General features: G+C 38.2%; 2 protein-coding genes across 3 annotated transcripts in view; one reads left to right on the top strand and one right to left on the bottom strand.

The window, feature by feature from the left end:
- Window positions 1-3,561: 3,561 nt before the first annotated feature.
- The window catches only part of LOC144650121 (uncharacterized), a 110,018-nt gene continuing 90,242 nt past the window's right edge, over window positions 3,562-23,337 (top strand). Inside the window, exons 1-3 of one of the 2 annotated variants that reach the window (XM_078509783.1) lie at window positions 3,564-3,607; window positions 4,570-4,650; window positions 5,496-6,551. In XM_078509783.1, the coding sequence (XP_078365909.1) occupies window positions 4,593-4,650; window positions 5,496-5,797 (360 nt within the window). In that variant the 5' untranslated portion in view covers window positions 3,564-3,607; window positions 4,570-4,592 and the 3' untranslated portion in view covers window positions 5,798-6,551. Of the gene's footprint in view, window positions 3,608-4,569; window positions 4,651-5,495; window positions 6,552-23,337 lie in introns of those variants that run through there. The other variant, XM_078509787.1, reaches the window with a different exon arrangement.
- LOC144665410 (uncharacterized) lies at window positions 7,370-11,945 on the bottom strand. The gene has a single exon (XM_078526670.1). The coding sequence runs from the start codon at window positions 11,641-11,643 to the stop codon at window positions 8,887-8,889; it is 2,757 nt and encodes a 918-aa protein (XP_078382796.1). The 5' UTR covers window positions 11,644-11,945; the 3' UTR covers window positions 7,370-8,886.

Genomic DNA, 23,337 nt, shown 5'->3' on the forward strand with positions numbered 1-23,337 from the left:
GTAGGTTTTTTTAATGTGTATCTTAGATTTTTTAATACTTGTAAATAGGAGGGCCACGAATGAATAATTACTGCTAGTTATTTTAACAAGTACACTTTTACTTTCTTCATGTCTTTACATGTCAAACCATTCAACTGTACCGGGATTTTTTTAACCTAGAAGCGAAGTTAAAACTTTACTGAATGACGCTCTTGCACTCTGTAGTCTTGTTTGCTGTTTGTATGCGAGCTGTCGTCTCGGGACGACTTAAAAAATGGCAATTTCTATTAAAAAGGATTTCTCAGCGAAATATTGAAACCTATACTTATGATAGTCCTAACTGAAAGGGAGGCAAAGGGCGGAATTTTTTACTCGGCTCTACATGATTTCAGATTTATTATTTCACACTACTTACAAATATTTTTTAATAGCACTCACTATTTACAGAAAATTCATTTATCAAAATAAGAAAAATATAACAATAATAAAGCCAAAATAAAATGTACTCAGTAACCAAAGAAGCATATGCTATCGTGTTGGTCACTGACACGTTAAAAAAACAGTCCGAGACACATCAATTAATAGAAACAATAGAAAACAACTATACACCTAGAAATTCTCTTTTGTCCCAGATACGATGACCCAGTCAAATACGAACACAGTTTTCGTAGCCAAATAATTAAACGTCTTCAAATTGGTCAAGCAGAACTACACACAAAGCGGTGTTCTAAAAATGTTTTAATACGCCTCGCTTGAGTTTAACCAAGCAACAGACCACGCAAATTAATTTAGGTTGTTAGTTTTACAAACTTATCGCCTATCAAGTTTATATCTCATCTCGCCACCTAGCTTAGCTGTTTGCAAAAATATGCCGTATTAATCTGTTTCTTTTTTCTTCTTCTTCTTCTTGCATGCTCCTAACCACTTTTGCAGAGTTTTCGTGCCAATGCATCCGCGCTGGCTAATCTATCTTTTGTTCAACCAAGAAAAGATCTTGTCTGGGAACGTGAATTAAGTGAATAATTACTGCAAGTAATTTTACAAGTACACTTTCTTCATGTCTTTACATGTAAAACCATTCAAATGAACTGGAAAACATTGAAACGAAATATTGAACCCTACTCATGATAGTCCTAACTGAAAGGGAGACAAAGGGCGGAATTTTTTACTCGGCTCTACATGATTACATATTTATTATTTCACACTATTTACAAATATTTTTCACTAGCACACACTATTTACAGAAAATTCATTAATTAAAATAAGGAAAATAACAATAATAATGCCAAGATGTGCTCAGTGACCAAAGAAGCATATGCTTTCGTGTTGGTCACTGACACGTTAAAAAAAAAAAAAACAGGCAAGACACATAAACAATAGAAACAACTATACACCTAGAAATTTTCTTTTGTCCCCAACCTAACCGAAAATAAAATAAAGTCCTTGTTTCTGTCCCAGATACGATGACCCAGTCAAATACGAACACAGTATTCGTAGCCAAATTATTAAAGGCGTTCAAACTGTTCAAGCAGAACTACACACAAAGCGGCGGTCTCGAAGTTTTTAATACGCTTCGCTTGAGTATAACCAAGCAACAGGCAACAAACCACGCAAATTAATTTAGGTTGTTAGTTTTACTAACTTATCCACTATTAAGTTCATAACTCATCCCGCCTCCTAGCTTAGCTGTTTGCAAAAATACGCCGTATTTACCTTGTTTTTGCATGCTGCAAACCACTTTAGCAAAGTTGTCGTGCAAATGCATACGCACTGACTAATCTATCTTTTGTCCAACCAAGAAAGGGTCTTGTCTAAACATTTTAATTAAATGAATAATTACTGCTAGTAATTTTACAAGCACAATTTCTTCATGTCTTTACATGTCAAACCTTTTAAATATACGGGAATATTTTTTTAAACCTAGAATAATCGAAGTTAAGACTGTACTGAACGGACGCTCTTGCACTCTGTAGTCTTGTTTGCTGTCTCGGCCGACTTTATGCTATCGTGGCAATTTCCATTAAAAAGGATTTCTCAGCAAAACATTGAACTCTATTAATGATAGTCCGAGCTGAAAGGGAGACAAAGGACGGATTTTTATTCAAATTTTAAAAGGATTAGCCCTTCTTAAGCAGACGAATAACTCAAGGTAAATTAGTTTGTTTGTGCTCCTTGAAGTGTTAACATATCCAAGCTCCAAATCTTCAGAAGGTAAGCTCATCGACATTCAACATTTCTAAGTAGTCACTTAACGTTTAGTATTTCGCGTTAAAGCAAGGCGCCAGCAAGTTAAAAAAATTTCGTTTTCTATGCATTGCTATGTGCGGCATTAACCATTTTTTAAAGTTTCTGAATACAGTCAACTTTGTCGACTCGATTGCCACTCCCAGCGCTGAAAGAACTTTCCACAAATTGCCAATTAAATTCTTCGATTCCAGTTGTTCAAATTCAACCTTTTGGTTAGTTCCTTAGTCATTTAAAAGGTTTTGCCCACATTTATCATTGATCATTAATTAGAACCGAGGCACGTACTGATAAATGTAAGGTGGGATTCCAATATTTTTAGCCTTGATGGGTGGTTCGCGAACAATGAGTATCCATGATAAAGACTGAACTTTTCAATGGTATGATAAGTTGGAGAGATTTTGGAAGCGGTTCTCAAAACATGAATCTTTTTTATAAATTCACATTCTCACGCCATTTAGCGTATACAAGAAAGGGCCTCGGCGAGGTTTTAGGCTGTATCACAGCAAGTGACTTCATCAGCGCTTTTAAATTATTCGATTCTGCAAGGGTAATCAAGCTACAAATCACGTAATTTGTGGAGGCTTCAAGCTTACTCAAAGTTGTACAAGTTTTAAGCGTTTCAGTATTACATACTGTAGCAACCATAAATCGCCTTGCTGCACTGCGTTCTGAAAGAAAAAAACCGCGCTTGCGTCGCTATTCTTATCATTTTACTTTGCGCTGTAAATCACTTCAGAAGCGGGTGAGATAAGGCAACTGCTCATTCTAGACAGAATGGCAATGACAGAGGCAAAATAGGTCATTCTCCTTTGTAGAAAAAACAAAAGCCCTTGTCTCAGTGTTGGAGGCGTGGCGATTGTAAATTGTGAACTAATTCCTTTCATCTCGCAAATGGCTATAAGGCCCTTTTGTCATTTGGCACAAAAAGGAAATTGCGTAAGTAATAAATTATTTCTGCTCATGAAATAAGTCAACTTTACAGCCTAAAAGAAATTTTGGTGCTACCCACTTTTTAATTTCAAAGCCGACCTTGATATCTGCTATCTTCAGTTTGTTTATCTACCAGTTAGTTAATTGTCTTCACCCTCGTGATTTCTACATGAACAACCACTCTTGCACTCTTTAGTATTGTTTGCTGCTCTTATGCTAGCGTCGTCTCGGCCGACTTAAAAAATGGCAATTTCCATTAAAAAGGATTTCTAAGCAAAACATTGAACTTTATAATTGATAGTCCGAGCTGAAAGGGAGACAAAGGACGGATTTTTATTCAAATTTTAAAAGGATTAGCCCTTCTTAATTAAGCAGACGAATAACTCAAGGTAAATTAGTTTGTTTGTGCACCTTGAAGTGTTAACATATCCAAGCTCCAAATCTTCAGAAGGTAAGCTCATCGACATTCAACATTTCTAAGTAGTCACTTAACGTTAAGTATTTCGCGTTAAAGCAGGACGCCAGCAAGTTAAAAAAATATTCGTTTTCTATGCATTGCTACGGTGGTTTTCTATGTATTGCTATGTGCGGCATTAACCATTTTTAAAAGTTTTGAATACAGTCAACTTTGTCGACTCGATTGTCACTCCCAGCGCTGAAAGAACTCTCCACAAATTGCCAATTAAATTCTTCGATTCCAGTTAGTCAAGTTCAACCTTTTGGTTAGTTCCTTAGTCATTTAAAAGGTTTCCCAAATTTATCATTGATCATTAATTAGAACCGAGGCACGTACTGATAAAAGGTATGTGGAAGCTTCAAGCTTACTCAAAGTTGTACAAGTTCAGCGTTTCAGTATTGCATACTGTAGCGACCATAAATCGCCTTGCTGCACTGCGTTCTGAAAGAAAAAAACTGCGCTTGAGTCGCTATTCCTATCATTTTACTTTGCGCTGTAAATCACTTCAGAAGCGGTTGAGATAAGGCAATTGCTAAGTCAAGACAGAATGGTAATGACAGAGGCAAAATAGGCCATTCTCCTTTGTAGAAAAAACAAAAGCCCTTGTCTCAGTGTTGGAGGCGTGGCGATTGTAAATTGTGAACTAATTCCTCTCAATCTCGCAAATGGCTATAAAACCCTTTTGTCATTTGGCACAAAAAGGAAATTGCGTAAGTAATAAATTATTTCTGCTCATGAATTAAGTCAACTTTGCAGCCTAAAAGAAATTTTGGTGCTAATGCACTTTTTAAATTCAAAGCCGACCTTGATATCTGCTATCTTCAGCTCGTTTATCTACCAGTTAGTTAATTGTCTTCACCCTCGTGATTTCATATAGCCAGATGACAATTTCTCAATTTCTAAAAAAAATTGACAGCCTGCCAAACAAACCTTACTGTGATCATGCTTCTCCACAGGGTACCCAACCGTACGCTAAACTATGGCTTATAGTGGATTGATTCTCGCCCCCCTCCTGCTGCTGTCCATGGTGACTATTGGTAAGACTCTTATGGGCAACTTTTTTCTTAAAATAATTCCAAAATAAGAACAAACTAAATGAAACTTGTGGACTACAAGGTAAAATCCTTCTGTGGGTTGGCCTGGAATTGAAATAAAAGTTGGCCTGTCTGAGAGTAAGAAGGGGACACTTAGAAATTCGGTGGTAATGAAAAATCAACAAATTAATGAATTTTAATAAATTTAAAGTAAAAGAAGCAATAAGAAAAACCAATAAATCAGATACTTTTAACTCTAAATGAAGAGATGATCCTCGCAGTTATGAACACAACTTAAGCAGTTGTGGAAATAAGCTTGAAAAAATCAGGCTTTCTGGGCAAGCATGATTTTTTCAGATATTTTCACAACTGCTTAAGTTGTGTTCATAACTGCGAGGATCATCTCTTAATTTATTCATCATCTGCAGTTCAAATATATGGTTTCATATATTCATTATTTAACTTTAAACTCATGTGTAACCGTTTGGGGAGATCTTACTTTAGAAATAACACATAACAATGATAATTTATTAAAAATGTTCTCGCGTCATTTCTCGTATATAGTGTAGCACTTATCCGAGTACAATTGGTCACTTGGCATAAAAAAAAAAACAGTTCTCTCTCTCAAGGGCGTGGGAGAGGATTGGAATGATTGTTGCATTGTAAGGTGGGAAGGGCGAGAATTGCTGTCAATCGTATTTTTAACTGGTGTACAATCATATTATTAACTGGGTACAATCGTACTTTTTATTGTGTACAATCTTATTTTTAATATGGTATGCTGGATCTTGCCCAACGTTGATGATAATTGTTAAATTTTCTAGACTTATAATTTCGTTTAATTCCAGGGCAATGCGTATCTTCAGCACAATGCACTCAAGACACTGATATTAGATACCATGCCACTACCGGCAGGCCTCTTGGCGCCAAATGGGGACCGGACCTGGAACAAACGACAACGGATTTTGCAACTTCAGGCAGGAAAGAGAATTGTAGGGGTGTATGCGAAAGAAAATGCAGGAGGGCTACATGGTCTGGTTGCGTTGCTTTCTCATCCCAGATCGAAGATGGCTATTCTGCTACGTGCTATTGTTATGGATACACCTTCTCCGCCCGACTTCGGCAGCGAAGTCGCAGTATCGGCAGCTAATTTCCTATCCGGACGGTGCGTCACAGGCTGGTTCGAGAGCGGCCCGATGTAACCAGCTCATTCCCAGTCCACCTGGACAATGAAAGTGCAAAAAAGTGTGTTCAACGCATTCTCGCGCCCATAGCCCTTTCGTTTCTCTTAGGCGGATTGGCACGAGAAAATGGAGGGCTCTGGGGACATAGGATTTTTGAATTAATTCGAATTGTTTTGTTTTGCTGTTTGAAACAAAGAATTCTTTAACGGAAGTCGAAAACGAAACGACTCTCTCATACATTCTTTTGAAACTTCATGGGTGCATACATGAAGACCGGAAGTCCTAGAATCTTGGACTGGAAATCCTGTGTCGCCAGAGCCCTTCGTTTCCTCGTGCCAAGGCTCAGCAAGCTAAGAGAAACGAAAGGGCTATGGGGACGAGAATGTTTTTAACCTAACGTGGTATTTAGCACTAGATTTCACATGCCTGTTACTCTTTTCACACAAGAGAGAATCCTCTCTTATTTTGTAATCTAGTCGTCCTGATTTTGGGAAGAAAATCTACGAAAAACCGACAGCAGTTTTCTTTTCTTATTTTTTAGGTCATTGCATTTTTTCTACTTTTGTGAATTGTGTAAAGTAGCTTTCTCTGGCAGTCAAGTGTTTCTGGTATGTATTGAACGCTGACTTTCGTTCCGCGACCGTGATTTCTATAAGAACTCGATCTTAACAACCTGAAAGTATTGCAAGTAAATATTAAGCTTGTACAATCTTGAAATAAACTCTGTTGGAACAAAGTTGAGTGCTGTCTGTTGTCGGAGTTCGCTTTCTTTTGTAGCGTTACCGGTGGCATGGCCCATAGAGTGATGGCCTTGTCTGCTTCTAGGCAAGTTGCCCAGTTAATTTTTTTAATGGATGCCTTATTGTTGCCACGACGTCTTCAGCTCATCGTCCGTTCTCTTTCGGATCCCAATTCACAAGACGGGCAAAAACAAAATACTAGCGGGTATACGAAATACAGAAGTGCGCTATACTGCGAGTAATTATTCGCACAATTGCCTAGATCATAGTAGGCCAAGAAGCAAAATACGCGGGAAGCCCGAATCTAAGCGCGCGAAAACTCGATGCACCATGGGATCTCATGTGCGAGCGGTCTTTCCGGGTAGACGATCAAGGAAGCTGGGGCGAGAGTGGTCTGGACTATTCTTTTATATACCTAAAAATAATCGACTAACACAAACGTTGATGAATTACGGTCTATATTTCTCAGCCAGAAATATGCTTGCGTAGTGTAGGTGAAACACATTATGACGGCTTTTTTATTTCTTTATGTGCAACCCAAAACAAGACCCTGTCGGCTAAAAATATTTGTTGTGTTGTCCTGAACACTTTGAGTGAGACTAAAAGCCGTTATTTACACCCCCAAAGCCAGACGATAGGCATCCTCCCTAAAACATACGCGTACGGGGATCTCCCCCCCCCCCCCAGCCCGGGACAAGTGTTAAACGCGCGCTACATTTCCCTGGTCATTGAACTTGAAATCAAGGTAGATCCTAACTTTCAACCAAAACCGAGTTAGATGAAAAATAGGCGAATATATTTACCTTTTACAATAGTTTATTTCGGTTGTATATACAAGAAGTGTTATATATTACAGGTATATAATATACTCAGATAAATACAGAATAAGTAGGGCATTACCTCGAAACTCTTATTTAAATATTACACTATATTCTTACTACACATAATATCGTGGACAGTCTATGGTCTCGACCATACGCTTCCTGTAGAAAGAAGATTCAGGTCGGATAACCTAAGAATATAGACCATTTTCCATGTCAGAGAAATAAGTATTATTGGAAATAGGAATTTACCCAAGCAGTACAAATAAGTCTTTTGTAGGTGATTATGATACACCCTTAGTCGAGGTACAAGACAAAACGGCGCCGGGAACTGATTTCTACAGAAAGTAACGAGACATGGAAGAATACATTTAATATGCGAGCCCTTGCATGTGGGGGGGGGGGGGGGGGGGGCTTGCATGTGCCGAAGCACAGTTGTCGTACCAGCTACCTGTAAAATTGTTTGATGAAGAAAATTGCGGCTCGGGGGCTTTGGAACAAATTGTCAGGTGTTGATAATTTATACCTGCAAATGTAGGTAATCTAAATAGTTGTTATAAAAGAAAACTGGAATATTGGCAAGAATTTTGTTATTGGATCTATATAAACTAAATCAGCATGTTATTTGTGATATATAATGTCGTTAATCGTATCTATAACAAAATTCTCGATTTTGATTGGTTCTACGCGCGCCTTTTTGTCGCGTAATCGGCGCGAGATCACGTGAATGTCCAATTACAGGTATCCAATTTGAGTTACTTCAAATTAGATACCTGTAATTGGACACCTACGCCTTTCGCGCGTCAATCACACGCATATAAATGGGTTCTTTCTTGCTGTTTTCCCACTGTTTGTACAACCAGTTGAATTTACCATTGACTTTTTCACACTAAAAAAGATTCTCAAAGACTTCCTAACCTCGAATTTTGTTATTGATACGATTAATTAGTAATTGGACCTCGAGTGCTCGTAATTTCAAATCGTCCTCGCACTGCGCGCTCGGCCGATTTTGAAATTACTCGCCCGATTTCTTCCTGAATTGTACTCCACTCAGTCCAATTACTATTACTAATCAGTGTGCGGGGAGACATCATAAATCAAGTTGTTTCTGTTTGATTACTCTCCATATTTAGATCAACCTTTCAGTCTTGGTAAAGCAAACCTGAAACCTATTGACAACAAAACATTCCGTTTTCACGACAGTGATAAATATCTAGTAGAACTTAACGTATACATTCGTTTTACATAGACTTACATTCATTTAATAACAATATCGTACGTGTTTTGAACGTCTTTTGAACGCAAATGCCCAAACTATAAATGCAACTGCAAAATGTAGAAAATGTCAAAAACAACTTTTAGTTTCTGCCAGAAAAGAAGAAACGTCTAATTTGATGTGCAGACCTGATGCTATTCTTCTGTAATAGACACTAACGAAAAAAAAAAAATATATATATATATATATATGTAATACTGCTTTACGGTCTGCACCTTTCACATATGTGTCTCCCTTTCTGACCTGTATGGCGAATAGGGAGGTAAGCTCCTGCACTCCGTGCTTGCAGTGTGTTGCGTGGACGCCAGTGCATCCTTCCTGGACCTTGGAAAGCGCTCCATCATCAGCTTGAACACTCGGGTCTTGCAGATGAAAGCCACGAATATGTATACTCCTTGAAGAGTCGTGAGTATTACGAAAGGGTAGAGAAGCGCTTTGTGAATCAGCTCAGCACTGAAACTGAAAAACCAAGTGAAGCCCATGAGGGAAATCAGACGCACATATATTTTGAGGACAGCCCGTTGGTCCTGTCGTGGAGATTTCACTCGGCGTGTTTGTTTCCTGGCGCTGTTGATGGCCCACACGGTATGAGAAAAGGCTGTAACGTTGTACACAAGAACACAGCCTATCGGCGTGGCAAAAGTGACGATCTTGGCATTGCTGTTGACAATCCAGCAAGCGTTTTCATTACCATAACCTATGAAAACCACTTGAAAGTGATCAAGCAGGACACAGCCAACCACGAACAGCAGTGGAACACCCCATGCCAAGCAACTGTAAGTCAGGAAACGCAGATTTCGACTTTGGCCAAGAGAGCTGCTTGGAGCTTTGGAAATCTGACTGGAGAAGGTTCGGCGAGTGTCAAAGGCTATAACGGCAGTGCACGCAAAAGACACCAGAATGAGGTAGTGGATAACCGCTGCCATAACAGTGCAAAATGTTGGTTTGTCCGTGTCTCCAGAACCAAACAGCCACATAAATTGCGCAAGGAGAAGAGCCAAGCACAAATTCATGAGATTTTTACCCGGAAGAGGATTCCGGAGCTCACTGAAGATGCAATGTATCATTAAAGTCAAGACGAGGGTAAAAATTGACAGAGAAAATCCAACGATTGTAAAGTATCGCAGAAAAGTATTTTCTGTAGTATTTTCTGTTTCAATTTTCGTCTTAGTGTATATAATTTTAGTATAGTTAGTATAGTTAGTGCAAATCCAAGCCTTTTTGAGATCGTCCACCAGGTCATATTCTTCTGTTGTGTATACTCTGCCTGTGGTGGTATGCAGTAAGCTATCGTTGGCTACAATCCTGTACTCAGAACTGCTAATCAGCAGTAGACTAAATGGACACAAAACGGAAAACTGAGATCTGCAAACAAGCAAGGAATCGTTGCTATTGTTGTTGTGCTTGATAAAGAACTTATTTGGGGGAAGTAATTCTGCAGTTTTGTTTCCAGCACCTTTTACTAGAGCTTTCCCAAATGGAAGTAAATGGAATTCTCCAGGAGCAAATTCTTCTGGCTTCGCACAGGACAACTGTCTATGAGTGATCCTAAGGATTATCCAGGTCTTGTTCGCAATTACAATCGAGAAGGATTCGTTAAAATTCAGGAGAACAGACACATTCAGAGTTTCATAATCTTTACTGCTTTTAGACGTTTTCCCGGCCCCAGCGTAAAGATTGAAAGCCACGGCAGTGGAACTGTCTTCTGTTGTAATTGATATGACATCAATTTGCGAAAAATCTAAGGCAAAGCGTGCACAAATAGCATGGTGAAATTCTTCTGAATTTATGGGCCATTTCTCGTCACCTGAAGGATGCATCCAGAGTTTTACACGATAGGTATCGCGAACTGCCAGACTGGAAGGATTCACAACAGAACCAGCTTCGCAAGTCTCCAAGTGCGGATCGAACACTTTATCCGTTGAACAAGTTGGGAGTACAGAAGAAATTTTCGGTTGTCGGACTTCTTGGTTGCCCTGTCCCTGTGAGAAATCCATGATAATTTCAAATGATTTGGGATTGAAAAGTTGTCCGGTGTCTTCAGGACCACACTGAGAGGTTGCAGATGGTGCACCATTGCAAAGCAAGCAGTTCAAGTTTTTGTAGTTTTTCGTCGTTGTTTGCGAATAGACTAGTCCACTTTTTCCTTTCATGCACCCGTCCTCGTGCTCATTGGCGACTGAGCATGTAGATTCCACTGGTAAACAAGTGCGTATTTTGAAATGTTTATGTGGTTTCAGGATCCTTGCGGGGCAATACTTTAGAAAAAAGTCTAATTTCTCCTCGTTGTTGTAGTATGACGGAGGTGCTTTGATATTACATCGAAACTTTAATTGCCACGAGGGAAGAAGAATGGCGGCTTCGTTGCTACAAATGCCACAATAGATATTTCTGTATTGAGTGCCGTCGGGTCGAATAAGACTAGCCACTGGAATATCTTCTATGATGTTTTTAGAGGTGAATGATCGATTCGAACTCTTTGATCCTTCCAGACATTTCAAGCGCACATCCTCACTTCCTTTCCAATTAGCCGCACAAGTTGTGATCATGAATACGCCTTTTTCTTGACCAGACTCGGTGGATAATTTCACACAGGAATAGTTCGAATTTTGACTGATTGGCATTCCTTGATTTTCTTGGTTTGGTTTGCAAAAGTGCGTGAAGTCTGCGCAACAGTCCTGAAACTTCAGACAATCCTGATCGCAATGGCAATGTGCAACGTCGTCATTAAGGTCGTCCCCTTGAAATGTATCGTCGCATCTTTTGCGACAGGAAAACTTCTGAGGGCAAATTGCAGGTAGCTGCTCCACATGGGCCGGCGGGACTGCCGTTGTAGGTGCAGTTGTTACGTTGAGAAGGGAATCAGTCACCGAGGAGACGCTCACTTCACTTGAATTGTGCAGCGGTTGCTGAAAGGCCAAATGCGAGGAAAGCAACAGAACAAAAATTTTCGACCTGACGTAAACTTCCCTCATCTTCCTCGCGACGTTTGTCTGCTGTATTATGATACCGATGTCGAAGGTTCCTTCCAGTACGTGATTTTGATATTTATTTTACTTCAGGCTTATTTTATACCTCTGGCTAAACCGTATATCGTTGCTATGCACTAATCAATCGTTTCCTCTTGACGTCTGACAAAGATTTAATCTTGAGCGTGTCGTGTTCCACGATGCCGCCTCTCTATTCGGTAATATCACTTGTTAACATCGTTACATCCCGCAGAATGCTCTTTTCCGTCTGCGATCAGGCAGTCCGTCAGTTCTCAAGGAAGCGTTTTCGCGTGAACAGAAGGCGTGCTGATAAGAGCGAGATATTATAAGGAAATATCACCCTCATAACGTGAGCCTTAAACAAATATAAGCAAAAGAGTGTGGGCAAGCGGCCTATTTTACCATTTAACTGCTGTCAGAATCGTATTTGCTTTCGCACAAACTACGCTCGTTGATCCGATTTTATTTTCATTAAGCATTCAAGGGTTTAAAGTTGTGGTGGTTATCAGAACAAAAAACAATTTCCTGAACAAACTTACTGGGTAATCTACCATCGACTATATCGTGGATATCCGGGATGATTGGCCGTGATCTTTTAATATGCGGAGGAAAACCGACAAAGTCGTCACATTAGCGATAACGAATTAGCTTAGACTCTCAAGATTCACCATTGTTCTCGGTAATATGGGAAACAAGCAGGTGGAGATGAACTTACTTCTCTTTTTCCCGCTTTGTACTCGATATTAATAAAGCCAAGAATAGGAAAATACAAAGAAATCACCTGCGCTTTTACATCTCATCAGCGATTTCTGTATGTTCTCTCTCCTATTGGCTTTCTTCTAAATATTTAATTTCAACACTGTTGACTTTTCACAGAATAGCTAATAAAGTGCTCCATGGAGCAATAGAAATTGATCAATTTTATATTCATAAATTCCAATTGAATTTATACTCAGCACATTACATGAAAAGTAGATGAGTAATTCATGAAGATTTCCTAGGCTTTAAAGTACCTTTTCAAAAGATCATTTCAAGTCGTTTCCTTCCCTTTTAATACTTCGAGTTATTTAGATTTCACATTTACAAATTGCCGCAGTAGACAAAATAATAGGCAGAATTTAATACTGGTGTCTTTTGTATGTATGTTAAACAAAATAGCCAAGTCAAGTGCTCAAACTCCGGGGGGAGGGGTGTGTAAATAAAACACTTTTTATGAAGAGAGGGGGGAGGCTGCACCACGAGGCCCAAACTCCAATCCCTTTTCTATTCTCCAATTTGTTAAATCCCTACCTTTTATACACCTACAGCCTAAAAAAGATACTAGATCAGTACCCCTTTCGGGCGGATGCCTCCCATATTGTCCCCTGTAGCGAGTACACCTCCCCCCCCCCCCCCCCCCCTGGATAAGCTCAAAACAAATTAAAATTTTACTTAATTCTTTAACTGCTAACAGCGTATTCATCTTTCCTGCTACAGTTTTTTTGGCTTTATTCTCAGCTAAAGTTAAATTTCGTGCATGAGTCGGTGAATAATGGTTCGTGACTTCCCGTCTTGCCAGACATAATATCGAAAGTTTGTATTGTAGAGCAAACGGGCGCACGTTAACACCTGTTTGTACTGCATAGATAAAAAAATTTGAATTATAACCCGCTATCGGCGCAGAAACGTTAGTTTAGAGTTGATAAATTGAGGGGGTCATATGGGCTGGTTAACATAGATAGGAAAAATAGCTATTGTGCGGGATGTTATTTTCTTCAATAAACTTAAATTGAACTTTGTTATGGAAATAATCCAAAGCTTAAAAAAGTGGAAAGAAAACGAACTAAGCACTGAAGGAAAGAAAAAGAAGAAAAAAAAAAAACAGAAAAGTTTACATCAAATTGGAGACCAAACACAATGCCAACTATTCAAAGCATCCTGCTTTTTTATTTAATTGTGAGGACGTGGTCAATCCAAGGTAAAATCAATTATCGTTAAGACCATTTTTTGGCAAACTGCTATGAGACAGTCGTTTTCTTTTCAAACAATCTTTTGCAAAAAAGATAACTGAAAATATTGCGTTCTTATTTAAGACCCTTATGGAAAACCCTGTAAGAAAAACATCTGGGTTTGGCCGGTGTTCAATTCGACACCGTAGGTGGGAAACGATCTCCTGATAATTATGTTAATTTCACACGTCCAGCGTTTCGCCTCTTACGTTTGGCCTTGGTGAACTTGAAGAAAACGTGCGAACTACCAAGGTTTGAATGACAAGACATCCGAGACAAGACGGATTCCAAATTCATTAAAAAGTATATTTAATCCATGACCAAAAATAACTCGATTTTGAAAAGTAGGGCTTGATATAAATCGGCATAATGTCGGTTATTGTAGGTTTGACCGAAATAAATTTTGTCTAACCATTTTATTTTGCCACAAAAATTTAAACAAGCGCCACACTGAGGCTCAGCTAAGCCTGCTTAACTTCATTTTGTTGCTTTTCCTTAACTTTTTTTATCTTAACAGCTGGGTTCGTTTAGAATAAGGCAGCATTTTTCTATGCAATGTAAAATTGAAGGACCTCATCCAAGACATATTGCATATTATAAAACAGGCCGATGACCTAAGAGCTACCAAGGCGAAACCTTGCCGTAAAAGTTCACAAAGGAAACAATGTTTAATCAACAGATACTAAAAAAAATAAAAGGAACGAACTGTTACAAGACAGATGTGACAAAGATATGTCTTTTGGACAACTTAAGTTACAGCTTATTATAATAAGCTGTAACTTTCTACTCATAATAAGCTGTAACATTGGTAAGGAAAGTTAAGATAATTATGTTCCAATCGCAAGAATTGGAGGACAGAAACTAGAACTGAAAAAATTGGATTCTTTTGCATGAAACGGCTAAACGAATTTAATGTCTCGGCTAGATAGGATATTAATGGTTTCTTGGATGATTCATATATGATTGAAAGGCGTGTTGATCATTTCTCCAACAATTCACCGACAGCCATTTGCTACTGGGGGCGGAGATAGGAAACTGTAGCCTCAACATCTGTAAATACCACTCAAATGAAACTGATAAGCGTTAGCCATTCGACTACCACACTTAATTGATAGCATTGCATCAAAATGAAATAACTCGAACTTTATTTTTTACAGAAATTAAGTCAGAAAACCTTTATAATAAAGTTTTTATTGCAAGGTTTTTTGGGCTTAAGGTGAAAGGTAGCAAATTAAATTTAACTTAGTTCCGCAAATGGAAAGGCGCTAAAGATTGAGCTTATTTGGGAAGATATAAAAGGTTCAAGCCATATATAAGGTTTGAAAGTCGAGTCTGTATGCTCAGAACCTTTTCCGCTTTATCTTCTTGTAAAGTTAATAAAAAAATATCTGACCAGTCTTATGTTAGATCGTGTTGACCTTATTACAATTCATGCATGTTTGATAGTTGAGTAAATTTCCTTCGTAACGTTCAATATAGCACTGAAAGAAAATTTTGCGGAAAAAGTTCGCCAGTTTCTTTAGTGTTCACTATAATACTTGACTTGACTTATGGCCATAAGCCCTAAGTGGGCAAAGGGCCGGACATTCTCCTCCGCCATGCTGCACGGTCGCGGGCAGCCACCGCTGCCTCGTTCCACGAGCCGAAACCCAAAGCCGCTCTTTCTCTTTCAACAGTTCTTCGCCAAGTCGTTCACTATAATAAGTTTACTAAAAATATAAAAACTTTCTTATTTCCTTACAAAACTAGCTTTATTCGGAAATTTTAATCAGTGACTTAAGGTTGCCTGACTTTCCGTGCGTACAATTGCTGATAAATTGCTTCATCGAGATCGGTAGAGCTGCTAATTAATTACATTGCTAGGAGCATTGAATCGAATATATTCACGCGACAAATTGATTAAACGAAAAAAAGGCATATTGAAAGCAGACGAAACAATTGAAATTTGCAAAAAAACTCACATGGTTCTTCACAAGATCAATAGAAATTAGTTTCCTTTCTTTCTAGCGAGGCAATTTTGGTTTCATGACAAATTTCCGCTGTAGTTCAAACTATTACATCATTTCTATACGCATTGATAAACAAAAAATGAAATTGGGAATTCTTCTGTAAACGATAACGCCATTTAGTCGGTATAACAAAGGCATCAACGAATTAACGTAAGCATTGAACTGCACTGTGTTACCGCAAAAGTCGGTGGTAGAGTTGCTTGTATGACTCAGCTGCTTAATTGCTTCCGCGGATTTCATTTGTAAAACAGACAAACTGCTTAGCTACCATTGGTTCAGCTCAGGTGAAATTTGAAGGGAACTCAAACTGTCTTTCCTCGAGTAAACTGTGAATGTTATTCGTAACTAGTCCAGACTTCCCAGACCTAATTCATTCGGTATACGTACGTGCTGTAACGTGAGACCCTAAGGCAAACAGAGCTCAATATGGGACTCTGAATAGTAATCAGAATGGAATTTGAATTTCCGTTCGACATCGAGCAAACAATGTTCAGTTGAACGTGATGAATTTACATATAAGGGATCATCGTTTGTTAATTTGTCGCACGCGGTCGAAGGGTGGAACTCTCTAGAAAGCACACCATTCTCACGTTTCACAGAAAGATTTTATAGTTGCCTTTTTGAACACCCAAATATAAATTTGTATCGTAGGAAACCTAAAAATAATTGTCTTTTTTTATTTACAATTGCCATATTAGAGCACTAAAACTGTACACATGCGCCTTTGGCTGCGGATGGCTGGGATGGCCTGAAATGGATTACAACGTAATAATGTAAGGCTAAACTTTTCAAGTTATTTCCGTACGTCTTTCAAAAAAAAATCGATATTTATAGCCTTCTCTCCACAAACTAAGGTTATATCTTCCTTCAGATGTTCATAGATGATGTTTTTCACTGGTTATTTGTCTACCAATTCATGATTTCAAAACAGTTAAGCACATAGAACTCTTATACAATACAGCATGCATCTTGAAGACAACCAAAACACGAATTTCCTTATATTGGAGAGTATAGTATATATGACCTTAAAATATTTCTAAATTTCAATAATTGTCGTACTGGAACATGGGGAAACAGGTTCTAAAGTTTTTAAAAGAACTTTGCATTAAACTTAATAATTTTTCATTCATATAAATGTTCAGGCTGACGAAAGATTTCCGCCAATTTTCCAAAAAATTGCAAAAGAAAATTGTCCAAAGGTCATTCGACCGTTTTCGATGTGACGATGATAATTTTCTGAATATTTTCGAAGATTTCCGAATCTGATCCTGTTGATTTCCGAGCAAGCTCCGAAGATATTTCTACCAAATTCTAAATACAATTTTTTTTTTCAAACTCAAAATGACTTATTTTGTTTACCGAAAAAAACTATGGAAACCACTTGGCAAACGACGGAAACTAAGGTGGAATATAACCGGCTCATGCGCTTTGTTAGTCATCAGCTATATTCATCCCCGGAAAGTGCATGAATGTATACTTTGAATGCGTTTTATTCCCAAACGGTCAAAAAATATAAAAAAAAGTATATATAAAATTGAGCCCTAAATATCACCTCATTTCCAATGGGTGCTCATGGAAACATCGCCCGTTCCTTTCTAACCGTGGACCACTGATGCGTGATTCTGGCACCAAACGATTAACTGCCAAAGCATCTCTGTGTCTTGGATAAAATCAAAGGAACTATACAAAGACTATTTCTTACGTGAATGAGATGACAACAACTCCAACAACACCAAAATGTCCGGAAAAAGAAAAAACATCAAGGGAGTGAATGGTCTTCTAACACCGTGCTAATGCTAATTTGATCATGAGCTACGAATATTTTAGTGGAAGTAGAGAATGCTCTTTAATTGAAAAAACAAAATAACTTGTAACCTGTAAGTACACTGAAACCCTGTTATACGGTAAACTGTGCCTGTATTAACCGGGTAGGCGTACTAAATGGCTTCCAAAACCAAGAAAATGACCAACCAACTGAAGCGTTTTCTTTGAGACAAAAGCAGTGGCCATAAAAACGAGGTGGTCATGAGGCGGGGTTGCACTGTAAGAAAGGATGTTTTCAAAGTTAAACAAAAGAAGTCACTTGATATTGTGAACACAAGTATAGAAGATGTGATAATGATGTTATATATCCGCCGAGAACACAATAGATGTTGTTGTTGTCTGATCTATATAACTACGAAAATCGTTATAGCCAATCTTGTGCCTGGCACCGGCCGGTCCATGCATTGGTTTGCTGAAGTCCTGATCACTTCATGAGGTTATCTGCAGTCATGCCTGTGATTAAACAGGTCGGTGTTGACTTTTTGTCTATTATGACAGTAATAAGAACTTCTCTGTAAAGGTTTATTCAATAGCAACTTGTTACATCCAAACGCCCTCTATGAGTAGAACAAAAGGTCAACAAACGTCATAAAAAGAAGTGTGAAAGTTTGCCAGGATCAATATCACTGACAATCTTATATAGAAATGCGTTGAAATGTGCTTTCAAGCCAACGATGTTCACCATAATCCTCTAGTTTGTTCGTCTGCTACTAACAACATAAATATATCTGATTATCGAGAAGTGAGGAAGGGATATTTCGCTCCTTCTTTTTATACCAGTTTTCCAGAAAACTTTCTGCAATACAACGGCGAGACATTAAGAGCAACGTACTGTGGCAACCTGAATACGGAACTATCAAAACAATAAAGGATCGGAGGTAAGGGAAATGGAGTATAACACTAGAACTGAAACACTGGAAGGATTACTTCTTAGTTGCAGAATCGACGCTTGCTCTGGTGTGCGGAACGGCGCAATTGTTCAGAGGCAAGAATCGAGTACTTTAAAAAATGTTATGCCAATGGTAGCAGACCGTTGCGAGAAGGCCGAGAAAACATTGAACAGTTGCAGTCTTGCCATTCATGGGAGAAACTATCAGTGTTTGAAACAGAGCAATGGAATGCTTTCTATGGAGTGTCGTAAACCAACACCTGCAGGCGGAAAACATACAAGGGATAGCTTGGAAACGGGGAAAAGTGACTGTCACACTTTGCCAGTGCTATCTGGACCTTGTTTCAGGCCCTGGTCTAGAGTAAGGGAGAAAGAAAGAAAACATTTACCGGAAGATGGCTGCTTAAAAGAACATCAACGGCATAGAAATGAGAGGTGTTTCAGCTCAGACGAGATTGGACACGAGCTTGATGAGATCGTTAAGGATAACTCCTGTAGACAAATATACGGCGGACAATTTATTTGTTTATCAGCACCCTGAAAAATCTTGGAATCGGCGGTACAAGGCGAAGGGCTTGCTAAAGAGAGTCGTGATTGGGTAGATGCGGCTGAATCAGAACTGCAAACACAATCGATGAGAGAGAACTCTGCGGAAAGAAAAGACGTTGATTTAAGTGTGAAGCTTTTAAGGCGTAAATTGATATCATTTTACGATCATGGGTCTGTTATTCAGCCTTTTGAAGCAATTGTAGGAGAGACCCTGAGTCAAGAACACCGTCAAAGTGAAGTGAAGTTTACGCCCGGTTTCCAACAAGAGATTTTCCCTTTTGCTGTGCCATATTTTCGCGTACCACTACTTCCTACCTCGAGGCAACATCTGGGAAGAATATCTGAAGTATTGAAGCGGTGTGAACCGTTACCATGGCAACTTCAAGACATGACATCGGAGTATAGAAGACATCAAAGCGTGAAGCCCTTAAATATTAAGAAACAAGCAAGTAATCAAAGCATAACTCACGACTTTAGTAAAACAGAAGAAAATGCAGGGAAAAGGGGGCTTCAAGTTTTTATTCCGACAGAATGATTCATTTCTTGAATACTTTAATTTGTGAGAACGTTTTGTTAATGTATAATCTAAGTTTTGAATAATTTGTGTGTAAGAGGTCATATTTACAAGAATATTTAAGTCAAAATTGTATTCCTTCACGAAAAGTTCATGATACTTTGATACTAAATAGATTTTGTCCGATCTTGTTCAGGGAAAACTTAAGACAGAGAAGAGATTTTTTCTTTCTAGGATCAACAGACATTTTATTCTATAGCTTTTAACAGTACAGCTACGAAACACTAACTGACTATTGCAGACAAAATCTGATTCTTAAGATCGTAGACATTGCATCCACACCCTGAGCCGTAACTGACAGAAGAAGATCCTCCCATGTGATTGGTCACTTAGTACATTCTTTATAAATAGGCCAAGAGGCTTTGAAACGGCGGCGTCTTTTATCAGTCAAGAAGCTCTTCGAATTCAGAGGATAACCCATTGAAGGTGACAATGTACCGCACCGTTAAGAAAAAGTAACTTCAAAACTAGAATGTGTCAAAATTAAGACAAACGTGATCGTTATTTCATAAGCAGAAACGAAAGAAAGCTACAAAGCTACATTTTATGATCGAATAATATTTTTATGTAAATACGTAACCTTTCATCGACTCGCCTTTGCCCAGAGAATTGGCAAAGATATGGATTGTGAGAGCAATGCTTGAGTGTTGCCAAATGGAAGCTACACATTGGTTGAATCTGTAAACCAAACGGTCTAGATCTTCAACTCTACTTTCATTCAGCTGCATGTTAAAAACGATGTTACTAGTTCTGTGTCATCTCTCGTCCATGTTTTGCTTTTTCCATAAAACCCGGCTCTGTGGCATAATATACAAAGCCAAGAAAAGCCAACACTAACACTAATAGAATGTAAGGCCAATTTTTCTTTCTCTTCCAATTCCGAACTGCTGTCAGTAGAGTCATTGAAACATTCATTTTTCCTGTAAGTGATACGTGGACGAGCCCCGAGGCACAAGCAAAGAATTATTGCATAAAATATATAAAATAAGTATATTTTAAAAAAAGCAGACGAGCGACTGTTTTTAAAAAAAGAACAACAACCACTTTCAATTTTTTCGATCGCTTAAAGATCATCATCAGTTGTGAATTCGTGTACAATTGTGAATTTGAATTTATACTAGTGTAGCAGTGGCGTAACATTTCAAACGCGATACATTTTAAAGTTTACGTACAAGTTTAAAATACACGAGACATGGAACAATTCTTGTGCTGGAGTCAAATGTACGTACAAAGAAAATCAGTATAATAAAAAAAATAATTATAACTTGTACACAAAGTTATATGAACAAGTAAAATTAAATAACACGACACTAGTGTATAAGAAGGCGCGCACGAGTGAGCCCATACCTATGAAAACTTGGTAAATCCATCATTGGTTGTCACGTGATTATCCGTCCAAACGTTCACACGTACACGCGGAAGTACTAAACCCACGCAAAAAAATAATACGAAACATTTTCGGTTTCGTTGAGAGTTTTTTTTTTGCAGAAATCTGAAATAACACTGCGTTACTTCAGATTTTTTGATGTTATAAAAAAGATCTGGATCTGGAGTCTTCCAAGATGGAGCAAAGCTTTCAAACGGTAAATGGAGTCTTAAATCGACCTTTGGTGCATCTTCGCGTCCTGTCACACAATAAACTCAACATGGTATCTCAAAATGGCGACCTAGCGACTGACTTTGGGTTTTAATTATTTTGCATAAAGCCAGGAAGGAGAACTTATCTCTTGGGATTGAGGATAAAGGCTATCTTATCTTTGAAATTCTTGAACGTTTTGGCATGTTTCATTTTTGAGCATTATCCCGCTACATTTTTCATGCATGTACATATTTTGATTTTGTCGTTGGTATACAGTTTATCCCCGCTACACGTTCCTGCTACATGTCCCCTCAATGTGAACAACATATGGTTTTGTCGTTCCTAGATGTCGCTGTGACATGTACCTGCGTCATACCCCCTCGTGTGTAGGCACCTTACAAAAGAGCTAAAGGCCGAGGGAAACCACCAAAAATTTTTAATAGACACTGATGGATCAGTGAAGTTATGCGCAGTCAAGAGTAGGTTAAGATTTTCATGTATGGGGACCAGGAGCCATAATCGGGGACGGAGACCGTAAGCGCGTGCCATTTCAGTATTGGGGGGTGTCCCCATGATATGGAACATTTGTGTTATTTTTAGCACAAATTGCGCCATCGCGTGTGGTACGCGCGCGTACTGCTGCGAGGATTTTTGCGAGGACGTCGCGCGGAGAAAAACAAACAAAATGGCGTCCAAAATTACCTCTTCAAGTGAAGCAGATATTGGATTTTTTTCATCTGTTTCTACTCCTCAGTTACATCAATCCTTCCTTGAGCACTTCCTTGAAAGTGATCATGAAAGTGAGGGTGATTCTAGTGGTTCGGATGTCTGCAGTAGCATTGTTTCCCGACAAATTCAGTCGTGAACAGCGTGAAAACGCGTCGGAGATGTCGTATACGAGGAGGCGCAAGACATTTACTTACTCGTTTTAGAGCGCAGCGACAAGGAGACGCAAAGCATAAAGATCGACAGGGGCAAACAGAGACCATATTTTTGCCGAAATACGACTGTATACATCATGTCGTTCTTTCTTCGATGCTTTTATATGTTGTACAGCAGCCTCGCAAGTTTATAGCTAGGACTTTGATACTGAGTAATGGAGTAGTTTAGGAATATCTTTACATGTTTCTTAAATGTTTTGCCCCATTCAAGTTCCTTAACTGACTGATTTTGCTCCGAAATTTTTCTTTAAGTCTCCTGTATTTTAATTTCAATGCAGCAATAACTTTTCATGTGGTCATATATGTACTTACTTTGTTAGATAACATGGAATAATTAAAAACAATTTCTTAAAAGCTGCAGTATATTTTGGCCATATTTTCGAAAGCAGGGAGCATTCAGCTATTGCTATTAATGTTAATTTTTTTTTACTCAGGGATGACAAGTTTTAAAGATTAAATTGCAATCAGTGAGCCAAAAAGATAAACTGAAGTCACAGGAGAAAAAAAATTCCTCTCTCTCAGGGAAAACTGTGTATTGAAAATTCAAAATTGTACATTACAGTATCAAATTTCTTGGACTACAGAAATTGAGTGCAGTCTGGTTATGCAACTATTACAACTATTATGGTTGTTAAACTGGAATTCAACTTCCCATACCATTTAATTAGCCTTGTGTTTTATCTTGGGTACTGTTAAAATGGCCTCTTAAATTGTTAAATGTCCTGCTTGTAGGGATAGGACTGATAACAATAACAAAACAGAAGTAAAACAAAGAAACAAAAAAAAGCACTATTAGAGTTTAAGTGACACATATTAAATATTTCCTTTTTATAGAAATAGCATGTGTCTTTCTCTCCAAATTAAGTTTAGGAAAGGGTGCTTGCCTTCACCTTTTTTACTCATCCAATTAAAATTATGATTTTTTTATTTCTGCAGAACACTTTTTGCATAAATGGTTACCTATAGCATAACTTTGAATGTCCCATCAATGAAAACATAACTACAGAAGATATTTAAATATGCTCCTATCAATGAGTACAGTAAAGTGTAAGATGAGAGTAATGAAATTAATTTAAATTATTAAATAGGTTTATTTTTGGAATCATAAAATACCAAAATTATTCAGTTCTAGAATAAAAGTTTTGTGACTTCTTATCTCCGATTAAAAATGAAAAACAACTCTTTAATAGTAGATGAAACTATAACCTTTTGACAAAAAGGTTGAGGTATATACTTCTCTAAATATGATCACATGCTCAAATCAAATAAATGCCTGACTTTCAAGACAAACCGAAACCCTGGCCGATAGCAGAGATAAGCACAAAG

This window comes from Oculina patagonica, chromosome 1 (assembly GCF_052425735.1).
Source record: "Oculina patagonica isolate OP01 chromosome 1, crgOcupat, whole genome shotgun sequence".
Lineage (NCBI taxonomy): Eukaryota > Metazoa > Cnidaria > Anthozoa > Scleractinia > Oculinidae > Oculina > Oculina patagonica.